This window comes from Corvus kubaryi, unplaced genomic scaffold (genome assembly GCF_017639235.1).
Source record: "Corvus kubaryi isolate FWS band 111438036 unplaced genomic scaffold, C.kubaryi_AGA036_p1.0 37341, whole genome shotgun sequence".
Lineage (NCBI taxonomy): Eukaryota > Metazoa > Chordata > Aves > Passeriformes > Corvidae > Corvus > Corvus kubaryi.
Genome location: NW_024581112.1, coordinates 9,083,090 through 9,102,576, shown reverse-complemented (window position 1 = coordinate 9,102,576; position 19,487 = coordinate 9,083,090). Strand labels below are relative to the sequence as shown.

The window sequence follows — 19,487 nt, the reverse complement described above, 5'->3', positions numbered from 1 at the left end:
CCCCACAGCCCCGGTACCTGGGCCCGGAGCTGCCGCGGCCTCCCCACAGCCCCGGTACCTGGGCCCGCTCTGCCGGCGCGGTTCTGTCTCCAGGCAACCGCGGCGGCGGCGCAGCGCCCCGGGAGCGCGGCCAGCGGGCGGGTCCGCGGCGCTACCGGGCCAATTACAGGGGATAGTGGGTGTTTTACTTTGGGTTGTTGGGGTTTTTTCTTTAAAGTAATCTCTGCTTTGGCTACGGTTGCGGACTTTTCAGAACTCAGCGGGAAAATTAAATTAGCGACAGGACGAGAGGACATAGTGTTGAGCTGCGCCAGGGAAGGTTTAGGTTGGACATTAGGAAGAATTTCTCCACAGAAGGGATGATTAGATATTGGAATGGACTGCCAGGGAGGTAGTGGGGTCACTGTCCCCGGTGGTGTTTAAGAAGAAACTGGACGTGGCACTCAGTGCCCTGGTCCAGTTGACATGGCGGTGTTCGGTCACAGGCTGGACTGGATGATCTCGGAGGTCTTTTCCAACCGAGCCGATTCTGTGATTCTGTGAATTCCCCAGACGTTCTTCCCACCCGCAGTTCGAAGCGTGCGCTCCCGTGCGCCCCTCGCTTAGGGCGCGCTGCCCCGGGCGGCGCAGCTCGGGCGAAACCTCGTGTGTGTGCCCGTAACTTCCCATACACCTGTGTCCTCAGGATAGATAGATAGATAGATAGATAGATAGATAGATAGAAGTTTTATATCGATACAATAAATATATGTTGTGGGATATATATTTTTCATTCTACATATATATATTTAAAGCAGTTTCTGAAGTTGGCGGCGGGCATTTTGTCCGGCGTTCCGGCGAAGGGTGCAGGTACAGGGGGAGGGGACTGCAGCCGGCGGCAGCTCCCGGCCCAGGGACAGGTGCCACGGAAGGGGAGGGACAGTGGGCGCGACGTCCCCGGGCGGAGGAGGAGGAGGAGGAGAGCGCGCCATGGCCCCGCGCGGGCGCTGCCGGTGGCCGCTGCTGCTGGCCTGGCTGCCGGCCGGTGAGTGCGGCCCGGGGCTCGCTGCGCCCTCGGGGCCCCTGGCCCGCCCTGCCCCGGGACACCCCCGCGGCGCTGGGGCCGGGATTCGGGAGGCGCCCTCGGGTTTTGCCCGGGGTTAAGGTGGTGCGGAGTCGGGGGAGCGGCGGCGGCCCCGCGGGGAGGGAAAGGGGCGGCCCGGTCCGGGCGGGCGCTGTTCCCCCCGGTGCCCTTCCCCGCCCGCGGGGCTCTCCCGAGCTCGGTACAAAGTCGTGCGGAGACGAGTTTCGCTCCCCAAAGGTGCGGCTGACCTCTCTCCTAGGAGGAAGTGGCCTCCTGCTTCCTGGCAGCCTTCAGTATCGGTCGCGTGCGGCCAGCTCGGCTGGGACCTGGGCGCTGGGACACGGGGCCGATCCCTTTTGGCCTCTCGCAAGCGCCCACCCGAGCTTTTGCTGCCAGCTCAGCAGCCCCAACCTCTCGGGGATCTGGGGTAGCTGCAGTGCTGCTGCACCTGCTGGGCACCTGCTCGTGTGGGGAGCAGGAGCTCACCTCCGCGCCCACGGGCGGCCTTCAGCCAGCAGAGTTCTCTCTGCCAAGCTTTGCGGGTTGCCTGACAGCTTCTAACCTCCTCTTGGAAATAAAGTGAGCATTTTGCTTCTTGGATGCCTGGGTCTTGGATGATGATCTGGCTTTAAATAGTGAAGTTTGGTTTTTCACAGAGAACCAGTGAAGGAAACAAAATAGTATGGAGGGTATGCTTGTTTATTGTCTTTCTTGAAGCCATGTTCCTGGGAGATGCTCTAGCCAAGACTTGGCTACACTGGCTCCAGAGGTTCGTGTCTTCACTGCAAAGCCAAAGATGTAGCCAAAACTTGCTAGATTGGTAGTGTCCATATTTGTTCTTTCTAACCAGGATAAGAAAGATAGCATCCTGCAGTGGAGTAATGCAGTCCAAGTTTAGGAACCAGCCTGAATTTCACAACTTTTCCATTTTCTTGGAGGAGGTTAATAAGAAACATTGGACATGCAGTGACATCTGACTGTTCTCTGGGGGAAACAGTAGGTTTTCAACCTCTTTAGAAAATAAGGAACTTACCTTTCAACACTGGCTGTTTTGCAGAACAGAGGTAATGAGAAAGCATCCCTTCCATAAAGAGATGTGGGTTTTGTTAGTAAAAAGCACATAGTGATTTTGAGTGTTTTATTCTTGCCAGAGAGATGCTGTTGCAGGAAATCCATGGAAAGCGTTTTATTCCCATGAGCCTTGACAAGTCAGAATTCATATGGAGTTTCATTTAATTGACACTGAGATCAAGGTTTTGCCACTCTTGAGAATTTGAATTGGTTTCTTGTGATTTTCTGCATTAAGATCCCAGAGTCAGCTGTTTCACTATGAAAGCTGAAACAAGATGTGTTCAACTACAGTGCTTTTAAATAAGACTGTAACTACCTGTCAGCAGTCTGGACCTTGCTGTGCTACAGCATTGTATAAACTTGTTTTATCTAGAGGTTTGCACAGCTGCTGGTGTTTCTGTGTTTAAGTGCATGTGTGTCTATCTTCTTTTTGAGAAAAGCCCTGGATTCAGGGTTTGCCCTGGCCCTCTCTATGTTTGTGTGGTATTCTTAAGTCAAATGAGTTTGCTCTGCCTGTGCTTTCAGTTGGCTGACAGGGTGTCCCATTTCAAACCAGAAACTGAGCAAGTACTGCATTGACAATACCCTACTGCAGAACGACTTGTTGAGGCAGCATTGCACCTCTGCAGCATCTTTTCCACAGTGTGGAAACTGTGTGAGCTTGTATTTGCTGGGAATGTAGTGTGGAGGTGCAGCCTAAGAGGACATTGAATGATGCTTGACAAAGAATGATGTTTGCAGTTGTGGTCCAGATGTTACTACATAGTAGTAGCAACTTGTTCTCTTGCTCTCATCCTGAAAACATGGAGTAGAGGGAAAATCTTTGAATATGTGATAAAAACCAAGTGTTGGTTCATGGAGACCTGTTCAGTTGGTACCTTCAAGCCTCCCACTCTCGTTCCCATCCTTCCTGCTGTCATGCTCCCCAGTTAAGAAGCAACTAGCACAGCACTGCAATCCCTGCCTGGTTCTCTGGCATTTACTCCCAACAGGGCATCCCACACTTGCCCTGCACTGTTTATATTCCCTTATCAAAGGCAACTGGTGATAACTTTGCTATTGTTAATGACAAGCACAACTTACTGTACTATCAAAGTTTAAATAAGATAGAGATGTCTCTGGAATAGAGCTAAACTACAGCTTATGAGAAACTTTGTAAAACCTCCATGAGTGTGTGCAGCTGCTTGGATAGAAAGTGCTGTAGAGTTTGTTAGGATGAGTACATAACAAATACATAATAAGAGCTTAATTAAAAAGGAAAAAAGGGGGTAATTGATGTGTGCTGTTCTGAAGTGGTGATAAACAATTAACTACAGTGCTACAGCCTGAAAGTTTTATTGTCTTAATCCTGGTCACCACCAAGTAACATTCTGATGAGTGTCTTAGCAAGACCTTGATTAAATTGATTTGGTGTTTATACAAACATATGGCGCTGCAGAACTTTTCTGGTTAGGATTAAAAGCCAAGGGAGTCCCATCCCATGTGCTTCTGGGACAGTTTTCCCCATGTAGAAGGAGTACACAGAGTGATATGCTGCATGATGGCTACTCATGCTTTGGAGAGTATAATTCCATCCATAAGGCAGGCCAATGAAGCTTTCTTCTGTCAGGAAAAGATGGGACTCATGTTCTAACCAGGGTTTGTAACCCTGGATGACTTCACTGGAGGGCCTGGGAGGTGTATAGGTGCCGGTCCTGAGTGGAGCCAAAGGTGATGTACTTGGATCTGGTGCAGATGATGTGATGGGAGGCCTGAGGAGTCTGTGGGCTGATGGCCTCCTGTGTTCTTGTTTGCAGGTTGCCTCTCCCTCCTGGTGACAGTGCAGGATGTTGAGCGCTACACCACCTTATTTGCCACTGTCATCCTCAAGTGTGACTACAGCACCTCAGCGCAGCTGCAGGACGTGGTGGTGACCTGGCGCTTCAAATCCTTCTGCAAAGACCCCATCTTTGACTACTACTCAGCCTGTAAGTGTCAGGCTCGTCTTCCAAGGAGTCCCCCTTCAAATGGGAAGAAAGGGGAAGGTAGACTCACTGGGGTAGTACAGGCTTTTGACCACTTCCTATGCAAAAACCAGGTGGTGGCATTTCCCTGCACTCCAAGGAAATACAGGTCATGTCTGTGATTTCCTCTGAAATGTCAAGGCCTTATGAGATTGTAGAAATCCCATCCAAAGCAGCTGTTTTGTCCTCCTTGTCATCAACTCAGAATGTGGGGCAGTTCAGCCGTGGTTGACACAAGTCAATCTTGGCAGCCCCATCTTATGCTTCGGCATGTTTGAAAGCAAGGGCCCTGCAACAAGTGGGCCTTAGGGTTCCCTGGGGGACCTGTGGTTGGAGCTGGATACCTGTGACCAGATGTTACTGATTTTAGGAAGTAGAAGAAACACATGCATTTTGGAGAGCATGAAGACTTCTAAGTAATAAAATTTAGTAGTGGTGGGAGCACTTCATGTGCAGACATTCTGGTGCGGACAGCCTTAATTCAGGGGTGTTTAATAGGGTACACAAACTGCATCCCAGGATAACCACCTGGTCAAAAAAGGTGATGATCCCACTATATTTAGTGTTGATGTGGCCTCACCTGGAATACTGTGTGTGATTCTGGGTCCCAGGATTTAAGGGTATTAAGGTACTTGAATGCATCCAGAGGAGGGCAACAAAGCTGATAAAAGGCCTGGAAGCCACATCCTGTAAGGAGCAGCTAAGAACTTTGGGCTTGTCTAGTTCAGGAAAAAGGAGACTGAGGGGTGACATCATTGCTCTCTGCAGCTTCTTGAGAAGGGGAAGTAAAGAGGGAAGTGCTGATCTTTTCTCCCTGGTATCCAGTGATAGGATGTGCGGGAATGGCTCAAAACTACATGAGAGGAAGTTCAGACTGGACGCTAGTGAGCATTTCTTTGACAGAGCGGTCAAGCACTGGAACAGGCTTCTTAGGCTGGTGGTCGATGCCCCAAGCCTGTTGGTGTTTAAGAGGCATTTGGACGGTGCCCTTAATAGGATACTTTACATTTTAGTCAATCCTGAAGTGATCAGGCAGTTGGACTAGATAAGCTTTGTAGGTCCCTGCCAATTGAACTATTCTGTTCTGTTCTATTCTTTGTAAACCCTGCAGAATGTTTAAATGGCAGCCATAGCATAACTGTACACTTAGAACTGAGCTCACAGTGGGTGCTTGGTGCCCAAACTCTCCTTTAAGCAGTCTGGATGGGTTGGGTAGGCATGTTACTAAGTGCTCTACAACCTAGTCCCCAAGCAGGTGGGTCCCTGGCTCAGCTGATCCCAGCATAATGAGAGTGCTTTTAGCCCAGGCTCAAGCTAAGAGTCCCCAAAAGGGACTTTGTGCTCCGTTTTAGGTACAGCAGTGGAAGAGCCTTTGGCAAGATTTGTCCTCATCTCTCTTCACTGCAAGCCATTTACAGAAAATGCTGACTAAATCAGCTGTCTCCCCAAATCTCAGCTCCCAAATACTTGGAAATTCAGTGTTGGCTTATGATGTGAGTCTGTACAGAAATTGCCTCTACTCCTCCATTAATTCTGTTGGGTGTATTTACACTTAATCCTTAGCTGGATTCAGATGATGGATTATTTTCTGTCTTTATGAGCTCCACAACATTTAATGGGATACAGGAAGGAAAGGGAGACAATCCTTAGAGCAGTTCATGTATGCCTGGGGATTTTGTTTGGTAGATAAACACCCTTTGTTTTAGTTCTAGGACTCTTGGGTGTTTTATGACTTTTTCCTTTCAACTTCATACTGTGAGCTGCCTTCCAGCCTACCACCATTAGCTTCTTACTACTGTTGTTCTTTCAGCTGTGAGTACAGGAGGCATCTCCTCTGCAGTTCCTGCATTCTCAAAATCTCTGCCATTCCTGTGGCTCTACCTCTGTTTGTTTTTGAGTACTCCAAAGCAGCTTACTGGTTTGAAGCCATGGTTGGTATTGCTAAACCAAAGCAATTGCACACATGTACTCAAGAATTTCTCCACTGCTCACAAAAGGATAGAAATTGGTCTTTTGAAGTAACTTTTGACATCTCTTACAATGTGTGTTTGTAGCATACCAGGCTGGTTTAGCCCTTGGCCAGGACCCTTCTGACGACTGCAATGACAGCCAGCGGAAGGTGCGCATTGTCATCCAGAAATTCGGGCAGAAGGACCCTGTGCTGGGCATCGACTACCAGCAGCGAAAAATCACCATTCAGAACCGTGAGTGACCTCCCAGGCAGGCAGTGAACTCAGGAACTATCCAATGTCTGCCTCTGCTAAGCGAAGAGAAGCATAAACATGGCTAATGTAATATGTAGTTTACATAGTCCATATGGCAGTGCAATAGGAGCAGGGAACGGCCCTGTCCCCAGCTGGCCTCAGGGTGTTGGAGGCACTACAACTTAAGGCTGAGCTGAGGATGCCAGAGCATTTTGCTGAAGAGCACAGAGGCTAGAAAACAGTTCCTTATTCCAAGTACTGCATAATTGTCCAGGTGTATTATATGTTCCCTGCTGTCCATGAGCAATAGATATTGCTCCTGCCAGAAGAGCTGTTGGGATTGCTGACCTAACAGGGACAGTGATCTGTGTTCCAAAACCAGTAGGGTTGGCTTCCAGCGAGACAGAAAACACAGACTGGCAGTGAATGCTGTTTATAGGAGTTCTCAGTGGACTCAGGTGGGATTGTTTGAATGTGACGGCTATGCTTGGAAAGAGGGGAGATGCAGTACTCTGTGTCACCTGCAGGCAGAAGGCTCTTTTCAGGTGGAGCCTGAAAGTAGTGTCTTTCAGTCACAAATAGCCCACTGTCAGTCCCTCTCCCACAGGAGCAGACCTTGTCATCAGTGAGGTCATGTGGTGGGACCATGGCATGTACTACTGCACTGTGGAAGCACCAGGAGACACCTCAGGTGATGCGGACAAAGAAGTTAAGCTGATTGTTCTCCGTAAGTGCCTGTACTTTGTTGCCAAGATATCTCCTCCTCTTCCTCTCTACCCCAGGACATCTCCAGCAGTAGAGAGGTGCTCAGTAACTTACCATGGCCAGATAGATCAGGATCAATCCTTTTTCTCTCTCCTTTTTTCCCACAGACTGGCTCACAGTACTCCTTATCATTCTCGGTGGCCTCCTCCTCCTTCTGCTGTTTGGGATATGCTGGTGCCAGTGCTGCCCCCAGTATTGCTGCTGCCACATCCAGTGTGGCTGCTGTCCAACACGGTGCTGCTGTAATCAGAAAGGTGAGGTTCAAGCAAATGTGCTTCCATTTATGACTTCTGACAAGACAAAAGCTTGGCTGGGAGTTTGCTGAGCTCCACTTTCTCCCTTCTGCTCAGCACCCATATAAACTGAGACATTTCTTTGGCCAATGTGACCTCCATGACCAGCTAATCTGTAATGAGAGGAGGGGATTTCAGATACATGGAATCTATCTTGCTTCTCTGTGTCCAACTTTGACTAGTTTCTCCTCACTCACACCTTGTTACCAGCTTCTCACACCATCCAGGGCGCAATCAGTTCTCTTGTCTAAGTGACTCTGGACTTTCCTGTCTTGTGGTTCATATGCCTGTGCATGTGAGAAAGGCAAGCAACTCTCCAAACTAGCCTTACCTTTAAGTATGTTGTTCTGAATTACGTAAAAATTGGAAATTTTTTATCTGCATGTTATCTTCAGAGCTGTTCCTTGTACAAGAAAAAGATTTTGTTTGGTTTTCTTTAGGGAAGGAAGTGAGAAGAAAGCAGGGAAAGATGGTCTCTTGCTGATCAGCCTTGCAAGTGCATTCTGAAGTTTTGAGGGTCAAAAGAAACTTTGTTCTGTTTGCTTTTAGCAGTAATAAAGTTTCTGCAGCCAGACCCTGTTGTTAGTAAGGCTACTGTTTGAATTTTGGCTGTTAAGTTCATATAACCTCTGCATTCCTGTAACTGAAACTTGGTTAGACTAGTCCCCCTGAAGCTTACACAGTCTAACAGTAACAAAATACAACAAATACATTTATTTATCATTGAAATCACCAGATTCTTCCCCAGATGCTACAAGGAGAGGATTTATGAACAAGGAGCTCTGTTTCAGGTTTACCTTTACTTTCAAAACAGCTATTTGGTATACCTTGGGTGTTAAGCTGTGAGAATTTTAGACTTAAGCTTAATTTGTTTAGCCCTTGCAAAGAGTGGACAGAACATCCCTTTTATTGCTAAAAACAAAACAAAACATTGGAGGCTTTACAGGTTGTCACGTAAAATGTGTGGTTCTGAGGAGGCTGTGGAAATTTGGCAGAAAAATTAGTTTCTGTGGAAGGGGAGAGAGGTGATGGAGACGAGACACTCACGCCTCCAGAATTCCTACTTCTCAGCAAAAAGGGGATTCAGAGTTTGTGTGAGCTCCTTTCTGTTTTTCTGCGCTGCAGATTATAGCTCACTCCAGACTGCTGCTGTTATTTCCTGCCTCCTGCTAAAGAGGAGGGATTCTTGTAGGGTTCTCTAAGCCTCTCCGTGTTCATGAGAGAAGGTACAGACAAGTCCAGCCTCCTTAACAAGGATGCTGGATTCTGTGCCTGTAATTTCCATCCAAGCTGCCTGCCCTCTTTAGCCACCTTACAAGGGATCCCTGTGCCTGCTCCTCTCCCCTAATACACACCTTCACTTCATCCTGCCTTGACTTACTTTTTTTGCACTCCAAGAAATGAACTGGAGGCCTTAAAAAACACAAGAAGATAGATTCAGGGGACATCTTAAAAACAGTGCTGAAGAATAACATGTCACACAGCTCAAGAGAAGGCAGGAATCCTCACCTGCTGTACGAGCATAGTGTGAGTGTGGGTGCTTCCTTCCCCGTTGTTGGCCACTAGAGGACAGCGTGGACCTGCTGAACAGTCACAGGTGCCCGTGAAGCAGGATAATAATCCTGGGTGCTGTGAATCACGCCATTAACTAACATGGGTTTGAACCGAGCAATAGAAGAAGTACATTGTTTGAGTAATTCGGGATTGATGTGCAGAAATATTAGACATGCCCCAGGAGCAAGCCAATTACATTCCCCACGGAAAGCTCTGAGAAAAGCCCATCAGGGTAAATATACGTATGACCTCCTTCTGGTCCTATTAATTCCTTTTCTGCTGTGGACTTCTTCCAATAATGAATCCGGGAAAAATAGGATATACTTGCACCTGGGTCTCACTAAGTTGGAAAATACTTTATTTTTATAATTGGCCCAGCAGCTGTTAAAGTCTGTCAAAGATTTTTCTTTGAAGAACAGATTTTTCCAACAGAGAGTAAGTGGAGGGAACAACACAACATTCTGGCAAAACAGGTAGAGGTTTTAGAATTAGGGTGAATCTGACCTTCCTCAGATAAATATGTTCACTTTAAAAAGATCTGTAACTTGCATTTTGCAGATGGGGAATCAGACTAATGGATTCAAACTGGAAGGCAAAGTATCTGGGGAAGAAAGAAGGGCTGATGGTGGTGAAGGAAGACCAGGACTAATTCTGGATTTGTTCAGCTGTAGGGAGAGATCAGAAAGTGACAGGGACAGGATTACTTTGGTCCTAGTGACAGCCTTCCTACCTTAAGAGGGAGAATGCTAAGCAGGTATGCCCACAGATGCTGGATCTCTTACTCCTCATGCACTCAGCAGACTCTAGGACATTCTCAAGGTAATAACTGGAGGAATGGGAGAGGGAGAGATAAGGCCTTCCCCTTCTATTTATCCCTTTTCTTTGTATTCTTTCTCTCATCGTCTAAGTTTGAACATAAACTGGAAGAAAATCCCTTGGGACAAAAAAAAAAGAAGCAAGTTTGACATAAAGTTCTTGGAAGCTGCTACCTCAGACCACACAGCTTTGAAGATATCAGATTATACGGATTAAAACCCCTGCAGTTTCTAGCTTTGTAGTTCCCTCTGGTTGAAGCCAGACTGGGGAGGGGGAGAGAGTTTGCAGTGGAGAATGAAGTGGAGCTGCATGAACTGCAGTGAAAAGGAAGGATGTGTGGAGAGGCATCGTCAGTCCCTCTTTTGCTGCAAGTGGTGCTCTGGATAAATGCAGTGAAACAGCTGAAGGAGGACATGTTTAATAACTGGAGTGCTACCTAAAGTGGAGAGCTCAGTCCCAAAGAGCGTGCAGTCTAAATGCTGCTTACTGCAGTGAACCCAGGGGACAGAATTAATTGGAGCTTAGCTGTAGCCTGGTTTCTTAAAGAAGCAAATCTTATGCAGTCAACTTGTCTGTCTATCCCTTGTCTCTTTCCCTCCAATAGCTTTTAATTTCATCAGCCAACTTCAGCCAGATTTATCAAAGGGATGAAAGTCTCAAAGGCAATTATGTTCCTATCTGTTTCTTGAACTGTAATGTTCTGTTCGTGCCTGACCAGACAAGAGGCTGCAGTAAAAGTCTGTCACTTCTGAAACTCCAGGAAGGCCATAAAAGAGAAATTTTGCAAAGGCACTGTTGCTGAAAAGCTTCACCCAGGAATGACAGACAAACCAGGCTTTGTAAAGTCAGGGACTTGCAGAATTTACTTGCTTGTAAACTTAAGTTTTGGTTGGTTGTGGTAGAAGAAGTAAGTTTCTGTAAGATGTTTTTAGGTATTCCCCCAAAAGAAGCAGCAATGAGCTATGGTTTTGAAGGCAAGTATAGTGAGCTTGTCTGTGTAGAGGAGAGAGAAATGCTGAAAAAAGGGAAGTAAAATTGGAGTCTGACCCCACAAATAGGGGTCTGGAGTTAGCAGTAGTGGAAACCCTGTGAAAGAGAGAAATTTCCACTGTTTGCTCTTTTGGTGCCCTGGACATTGCTGTTGAGAACAGGAAATTTAGTTTGTTCACCAGTTTGACCACACTGTTCTTAGGGGATTTAATTTTAGCAGTCATTCCGAGGTAAACTATGGAGTGACAAGAAGAGTGGTCAAAAGACTAGAAAGGGAAAAGCTGGACAGTGCACCTCTGAGTGCCTTCTTTGTGAAACAGAGGAAATGATGGAGTATAGAGTGGAAAATATGATCTGGACAGAACCCACATAATGGTGGCAAGGAAAGGTCTCATTTAGCTGGAAATAGAAGCCAAAAGGAGAAAGGACCAATGATGAGCTGAAAGAATTTTGAGAGAGAGAAAACTTGCATGTCTTGCTGTGTGAAACATTATTTCCCACCTTTCTGTAACTATACTTACAATGACTGGGCAAGTAGAAGTCTTAACTTGGTTATGTGCTGCATACTTAATCATAGTGTTACTTGTTCCCAGTTGCTGGGACTGCAATCAGAATGTTAGGCAGTAAAGTTTTTCTTCTGTTTTAGGTACTTTTTTGAAGATGTACAACTTTGTATTGGAATTTTCTGTACTCTGTTTTACCTTTGTTGTAGGGTGGAGAGCGATTTTAATTGTGTGAACTTCCTGTATCCAAAGGCTACAGCCTGTGAAGCAAAATGGATCTGCAAGCTGTGCCCTCTGGACAGGTGCTGTAAGCTTTCTTTTTCTTTTCCAGTACTGGAACGGCACCGGTTCATGAAGCAGGCTCAGGCACTTGCACCCTGGTTATCACCCAACATGTTCTACGGAGGTGCCGACAGGAACTCAAAACTTTCCTCTTACCAGCTGAACCCTCTACTGCAACGAGGTGAGACCATGGGCATCATTTCAGAGGGAAATCAGGATGAGAAACAGGTAACTTCTTTGGGAAGTTCAGCATTGAGGCTTTAGCTTCTCTACCAGAACAGAGAGAAAGATGTTCCTAGCATGACTGCATGTCCTAGGATGACAGCTCTGCCACATCTGCAGTGCACCATAGACTTGTCTGGGTGCATAAAAACAGCCGGTTATCTTAAGTGTCTTTCTGGGCTCAGTGCTGGGTGAAGCAGTTTAACACTAACTAAGGTGTATCTGTGCTACACCCCAGCAACTGTAGGGTAAATATACCCAGCTTATCTTGCTTTGTGTGGCAGAGGAGGGTACTGTCTCTTTGTTCTGCTGTGCTGGTCACGGTCAACTCCTTATAGCCAAAGCTGACATGACAAGTGAGGTGCAGTTTGTTTGAGTTCTTATCAAATGTCTAGTCTTCAAATGATTAAGGGCAAACTGCCTTCTCTGCAACAGATCTAGCCTGCATGCAGCAAAACATGAAGGACTCTTTAATGAACCAGGAAGAATTTTCTTCTCCATTTGCTACTTATATCCATGCATACGTGTGTACATACGTATGCCTGCGTATAAAAATTTTCTTTTTTTATTTTCTTTTTCTTTTGCAGTATTTCTTCCAGTTCAATGAAATATAAAAGGAAACACTATGATCTTTCTCTGGTTATTTGTAAATAAAATATGGTATCAGTGCTGTAGGGAAAAAAGTTCCTCTAAATACACAGGCTGTATTTCCAGGTGTGCTGGACTTCCTACCTCTGCACTGCCTAAACCATGTTAGATCTTGCTGCAGCTTATTAGTTACTACTCTTTGCACCATACCTCATTTGGTCTGGATGTGCTGGTTGTGGTGCCTAAGACTTGTGCAGTTCTTGCAGTGAGGTGGAGCAGGAGAAGAGAAAGAACTCAGCCAGGATCATGAGTGCAGAAGGGCCCTCTCTTCAGTGTTTTCTCTTGACTTGCTGCGTTCTCCTGTGCTTTTATCCTTAGATGTATCTCTGCAGAACAGTCTTCCACTGGCGCAGCCACAAGCTCAGCTTTCCCATAACAACGGTGTTTTGGACTACCTGGAGTCTGAAATCCAAAACCTGAACATGTCCCAGCTGCGGCCGCCCTCCCACCAGCGGCAGGCTGTGCAGCCCAGCTTGCTGTCCTCGCTGGGCTCCGACATCGTGCCACCCCCTCTCGCCGACCACGTCTCCTCCAGCCACGGGAGCAGCCACTCCTCACGGCCACAAAGAGCTGCCCGCACCCCCAGGCCCTGGGACTCTGCAGCAGAGGACAGAAGGGAAAACCGGAGGTGGCCCTTGCCTTCCAGTGGGGATTCTCATTCCAGCTACAGTCAGGAGCCCTGGGACAGGCAGCGAGACGATCATCCTCAGAGGCAGAGGACAGGTGGCTACAATGGCAGGCCCCAGCAGTCCCGACGGGATGTATCTCCCCCGCGCCAGGCTGAGAGGGGCAGGAGCAGCAGCAGCAGTTTCTATCCGGAGGAGGCCAAGGAGCGCTCCAGCCACCATCGTGGTGGGCGGCAGGAGCCCGGGGGGAGGCGAGAATACGAGCACCATGCTGGGAGGAGCAATTACTCCGGCCAGCGGCGGCACAGCTACTCCCCCCCTTCTCGCAGGGGCTCGTGGAGCTCCTCAGAAGAGCGAGTCCATGTCCCGGTGTCAAACCGCAGGCAGAGGAATCGCAGGTCCCGGGAGTGGCCAGAAGATAAACCCCCCAGTTATCGCTCCTTAGAAATCATCCCAGCCCAGGACAAGAAGCACAAAGGCAGTGCAGGGACCCGCTCGGTGAGTCAGCTGCCTTTGTGCTTTGCCATCTAAGGGAAGAGGGGGGGTTTCGGGAGAGAGAGGGAATGCCTGCTACTTTCTGTAGCCTGTTGTCTTCCAAACAGAGGCCAAGGAGCAAGGGGTGCTCTGCACAGCTGGTTATGAAGAGGCTGCTGAGTACCCTCCTTTTGACATTCATTGCCTGGATGCAGTATGTTCAGGGGCAAAGTAAAAAGGCAAAGCCCTGGAAGTGTTCAATGCCAGGCTGGATGGGGCCCTAAGCAACTTGGTCTAGTGGAAGGTGTCCTGCCCAGGGGAGGGATGTTGGAACGAGGTGATCTTTAAAGTCCCTTCCAACCCAAACCATACGATGATTCTGTGATTCTGAAATAAATTAAGTTCCCTGTGGATACAAAAATGCTGTTAGCAAGAAATTTTCCTGCTTCTTTCTAAGCCCGTGAGATACTTTTCTCTCTCACAAAGATATTAGCAGAGTTCTATAAACTATGAACACCTGCGACCTTGCAGAGCTTTGTTTATGGTACAGTAGAAAAATATTTTGACAATGGATGTTTTAGGATTTTAGCCAATCACCCCCAAGGGGCGGCTGATCCTTTGTCCAATTAGACTATGAAGAAAAAAGTCTATAAAAGAGTTTGTAAAATAATTAAATAAATCAGTCTTGCTGCACAATTCCTGCCTGCTGGATCTCTCTCCTCTCCTCCCTACAGCTGCAGGATACCATAATAGTCCCCTGCAGGGTGACATGTTATATTCCTATCCCCATCCAGAGGCTTTTGGGGTTCTGTGTATATATTGGTGTTAAAATAGCTGTTCTGGTACTGACTGGGGAGAAAGCACTTCCAGACTAGGCAGCAGCATCCATGCCTCTATAACCCTCTCTGGTGTTGGTTTACTTCTAATTTCTTTTAAAATGTGCATGATATTTTTAAGATGGCTCATATGGGAAAACATCCAGGTAAGATGGCTAAAGCTATATGAAATAGGCTTTAAGATAATGGGTGGCATGGATGAGAAATGTGTCATTCTCCAGGCCAGGTGGAAGAGGATGACTCGCTTGTTGGGACTCTTGAGAACTGAACATACTTTATATGGACAGTGAACAGCTACTGTTCACAACTCTTGTCAGTTTGCACTGGGATTAGACTTCAGGTAGCAACCTAAGTGTGAAAAGCTTCATATCCAATTGCTAATCTCCAAATTAGACAGTGTATTCCCCCTGAAAAAATGAGGATTCTTTTAAATAAAGAAAATGTTAAGTGTCCCTTATCACACATACTCAGAATTTTACCAGGTGGGAGTATTCTGAAGGGCTCTGTGGTGCATATTACCATTTTCCCTTCTGTGTTGTGGAAGAAAGTGCAATTCTAGTTCCAGCTGGGATGTGTATATGTATGAATGGTTTTTGTTATGGTGCTCAGAGCAGGTAGGAAGACATAGGATTTTCATCCATCATTCCATCTTTTATTTTCTCTTGCAGGACAGAGGAAGTTCCCACAGTGGAAGAAGCATAGTCATTTAATGTCAGTACTGGAAGAACTAAGATTCCCGCTGGACTTCTCCTAGTTTTTCTACTATTCAGGTTGGGGTGGCTGCTTTTGATTGAACAGACAAACAGCAATAAAACAGATGAAGCAACTTCCCCTTAGACTTACAACTTGGAAGAATATGTGTCTAGAGCCATGAAAGCCATACATAACCTATTTTTATTGCTGTGATTTGGAAATTTAGGTTGGGCTAAGTTCTAATGGGCTGAGGTTCATTGAAAACTACTGGAAACAGCAGATTTTTTCAGTAAATAGTCTATTCCCAGTCTTTAAAGAGAGCTACCAGTTCTCTTTATCAAGTGCTGTGGCACTGCAAGGAGCCCAGTCTGTAGAATGCTGGTCCTTTGCAGACCAGTTACCAGAGAAAGGTTCCAATGTTCACAGAGTTGTAAAGTCACAAGACAGTAGAATAATTTAGATTGGAAGAGGACTCTGGAGGTCATCTGATCCAGTCTCCTGGGAGCCTTGTGGGGGGAGGCACAACATCTTTCTAAGGCCCTTTGTTGTGCTTCAGAATGTGTAATGTTTGTTGCTTCTGCCTGGCTGCTCAGCATAGCTGGGACAGTTGCTTCCTTTTGTCCCCACTAAGCCTCTCTCCCAAACAGGAGGATCATGGTGCTGGAAGAATGTTGACTGCCTTAATAAGGTCTCACTAGCATGTCTGCAAATTGCCAGCTTATCTGCTCTTTGCTGACTGAAACAACCTGCTCTACTTTGAGCTTAGACCTTAGTGCCTTAAAAGGTACTTGTTCAAGCCTTTTATGCAGACTTGAATTTATTTGTAAACTTAAAAGGCTAAATTTGCCAAGGTTTGTCCTTCCCTACAGGGACTGAGCAAAGTATGACTACTGTTCTTTACATGGGACCAGAATTTCCTTCAACTCTAGGAAGCATGGTTTTGGTGAATATATCTTGCCTAAGCCATGTACTCTTTTCCATACATTTTATATTCTCCCTTTCCTCTCTGTGCCATGTATCATATACATGGGGTGGGATAAAGGGCTCTGAAGAAGTTTTACAGTCATCATTTTTACTGCTGTCCTTGATCTTTACCCTGACACTTACACCAACCCTGCAAGTGTGGTGCATCTGATCAGAGCTGGATTATAGGGTTTCCTCAGTTCTCACCCTGCAACTAAAACACAGAATTTCTCTATGCCATTTCTCCTTGATGTGATTAATCCACTGTTTTAATTTAAAATGTGCTGGAGAAAGAGAAGCTCTCTGGATGCTGGCTGCTTCCACAGAAACTGTCTTGCCAGAGGCACTTCTTGGATTTAAGAGACTCCATGGTTGGCAAGGAGCTTCTGGAGAATCTTGTGAATTATTTTGTAACCCAGAGGCACTGGAGGTTGGCCAGTACCAATGACTGTCTTGCCTAGCTTATTTGCCAGCCAGTGCCTTATGGGACACTTGCTACTGTTTGTTCTTTAATGTCCTCATTACTCATGTGCTTATGCTTTTCCTGGAAGACTTGGAGAGACTTTCACTTTGTCCACCTCTTTTTTTTTCTTTTCTTTGGACAATGATGGGAAGCATCGCCCTTCGAACAAATGGTCTGAGTTGAATATGCAATGCAGTTGCTGGTCAACCCAGGGCTACTACAGAGTACTCATCTTCCTACTGTTTCTTGGCTGAATGAGCTTATTTGTAATACCTGCCTATGGAGATAAAGCAGGAGGACCAACGAGCTTCTCTGGTTGACTTTGTTTCAGAACTGGAGGCCTAGTTTTTGAAGACAGAGGGTCTCTTTGCCCACAGTTGATGGCTATCACAAAAATTAAAAAAAATAAAAGCTAAAAGACTAACTCCAAATTTGAACTCAAGAAAGAAGGGCTGTAATTAGCAGAGTGCTTGTCTGCATTAGGCCCAGACTGAACAAGGTGTATTGACCCATGAGTCACATTTGAAATACAGGGAATTGTGTTCACAGAACTTGCAAAGCTAGTATCACTCTTGAATCTGTTTATCAGCCCCTCTGTGGATCATTTTTTTCTTATTTTATGACACGCTGAGGATTTTATGAACCACCTTTTTGTATGATGGACTAGCATTTTTATTGTGTGTATGATGACTGCAATGACAGAAAATTATTTGGGGCTGCTTCTTCCAAAACTAGCAACCAGTTTTGACATTAGCTTTACCCTCTGCTGACTTTTAGCAGATACCAGGGCCTGGCAGATTCTACCCGTGGAAGCTGAATTGCTAACTTGGAATTTGACTCTCTCCTTGTGCTTCCAATAGGTTCATACATCATGCGAGACAACTTTTTCCTGTCCTAGCCCAAATGTCCAGGTTTCAGGAAAGGGCTGCCCCTTTCTCCATCAAAAGTAGAGGCTATTTGAGACATGTGGTGAGATCCCAAGACAGTTGCATGGAAGGAGTTCACTTTCCTTCACATTCAAGTGGGTACAAGCCAACACGTATCCAGCAAGTTTTCCCAAGAGCAAGAAGCCACTTGCACTGCAGGAAAACTGAGATTACTCTCTCTGTAACAGGAGCAGCTGTTGGAGCTGCTGGAGTATGAGCACACTAACTGCAGAGGTGGTGCTTTTTTATCTACATCCTAGGAAGGAGCCCTCCATCTTTATTTGTTCCTCTAGTCCCCATAATTGAGCTAGGGTGACTAATTGTAGATTTGTGAATGCAATTCATAAATTGTGAAGTCTGAAGAGTTTTATCTGTATCATACTTGATTTCTTCTTCAGTCACTTTGTTCATGTTTATAGAAACATAAACTAAAACTCTTCAGGGAAAATTGTATCTCCGTGTTAACTCTGCAACTTCTTAAATTGTGACAGAAGTAGATTGGGTGATCCATCAGGGAAGCAGAAATGATACCGGGCTTACTAGTCTGCAGGCCACTGCGGTTCATAAAGCACCAGCTGGTGGGCTGTGAAATAACGACAAAGGAAATCTATCTTTGCGTGCTTTACAACTGCAAGCAGACAGAAAAGTGGGAAGGAAATAGGCTCTGCTCTAGATGCTTATTTCTGATTTTAATTGGCTATAAATGAAGCCCGATGTAGCAGCATTGCACAATACAATGTGGACACTTTTCCAATAAGATCACAGGGTCTTTGACTTTTTAAGAGAGAGAAAGAACTGAACAGCTCCAATACAGCACACTGAAAGAAATAACAGTAGGAAGTATCCTAGCCTCATTCTTTCTACATTGCAATTTATTCATGCTTAATTTTTTAGCCATTCCAAAGAGCTGATGTTCCTATGTCCCATTCATGATGGTAAAAGTTGAATATTTCACATCTGGGAGTTACTGCTATTCTAGACTTTTGTTCTTCTGTTCATGCTGGAAGAACAAGAAATATACTTTACCCCCACAGAATGAATCTTCTGTCTCAGATAAAGTGCCTTCATAGCCACTGGTGTTACCCTAATTTAGAATAATGAAATGAGTAAGTGACCATGCCATGTAGGGCCAGATAAGGTCACCCATGCTACAGTCAGCTGCTGTCTACCTCAGACTGGAGATGCATAAGAGAGATAAAAAATCGTGTAATTTTTCTTTGATTAAGAAAGTACTTGCAATATCTGGCTTTCTTGCTTATTTGCAGAGCGCCCTGCCATTCTGGAATGCCATTCCAGGAATGGGAGGCAAGGGCTGCTTCTGTGCAATCATTGATCTGGTCTTGGCAAGTGCCTGTTTGGCACTAGAAAGTGCTGAAACCCCCAGTTGCTATCTCTGGGATTATATTCATGATAGCACTGCCTAAAGTTAGGCTGACTTCAGGGCTGGGGAAGTTGCCTTGTGTGACAACAGCCACAATGCAAAGCTCTTCAGCAGTATGAATTACCACACAGGGCAGCTAAGTCCCTTCTGTTACTACCTCCTGCAGCACATCAGTTTAAAACACCCACTTAGAGCCTCCCATTTGTTGACCTGACAGAAGGAAGAAATGACACTTGAGGTTATCTTAAATTAACCCCTACAAGTAATGACTGCTCATTCCTGTTTCTGCTAAGTTTAATGCCTATGATGTGCCTTGTGCTGGTCTTCTGAATGTTACTCCAGCTTTAAAAGAAGATAATAAATGTGTAGATTCTGTTCAATGACTGTCAAGTGTATAATTGAAATATAAGAGAACTTTCAACCAGTTGCTCTTGTGTGTTCTTCCTAGACCGTAAATTGCTTTTTAGTGTTTGCACCAGAAGTGGAACTGAAAAGTCTCTGTCCTTATTTCTTGAATTAACATTTTTACACGTCAGTAGGAATCTTCTGTTGTTATGTTTTGGACAAAAATGCAAAATGGTTTGCTTCTATGTGGGATTTTTTTTTGGGGGGGAAGTCTTTTTTTCTTTGTTCTTCTGAGAAAAAGGATCATTTGAATAAATACATAGCGAGTGGAAAAATGTCTGGAAACTATTGGCAGTCCTCTTCAAT

At 45.8% G+C, this 19,487-nt stretch overlaps 2 protein-coding genes across 2 annotated transcripts in view; one reads left to right on the top strand and one right to left on the bottom strand.

Moving 5' to 3' along the window:
• Positions 1 to 101, bottom strand: part of CFAP44 (cilia and flagella associated protein 44) — a 42,219-nt gene extending 42,118 nt beyond the window's left edge. Inside the window, 1 exon segment of the mRNA XM_042031817.1 lies at positions 18 to 101. The gene's annotated coding sequence lies outside the window, so the exon portion shown is untranslated.
• Positions 102 to 919: 818 nt separating this feature from the next.
• On the top strand, positions 920 to 19,200 carry ILDR1 (immunoglobulin like domain containing receptor 1). Its single transcript, XM_042031816.1, has 8 exons — positions 920 to 1,024; positions 3,931 to 4,101; positions 6,192 to 6,341; positions 6,949 to 7,068; positions 7,214 to 7,360; positions 11,594 to 11,725; positions 12,733 to 13,538; positions 15,019 to 19,200. The coding sequence occupies exons 1-8, from the start codon at positions 970 to 972 to the stop codon at positions 15,058 to 15,060; spliced, it is 1,623 nt and encodes a 540-aa protein (XP_041887750.1). The 5' UTR covers positions 920 to 969; the 3' UTR covers positions 15,061 to 19,200.
• The last annotated feature ends 287 nt before the right edge of the window (positions 19,201 to 19,487 follow it).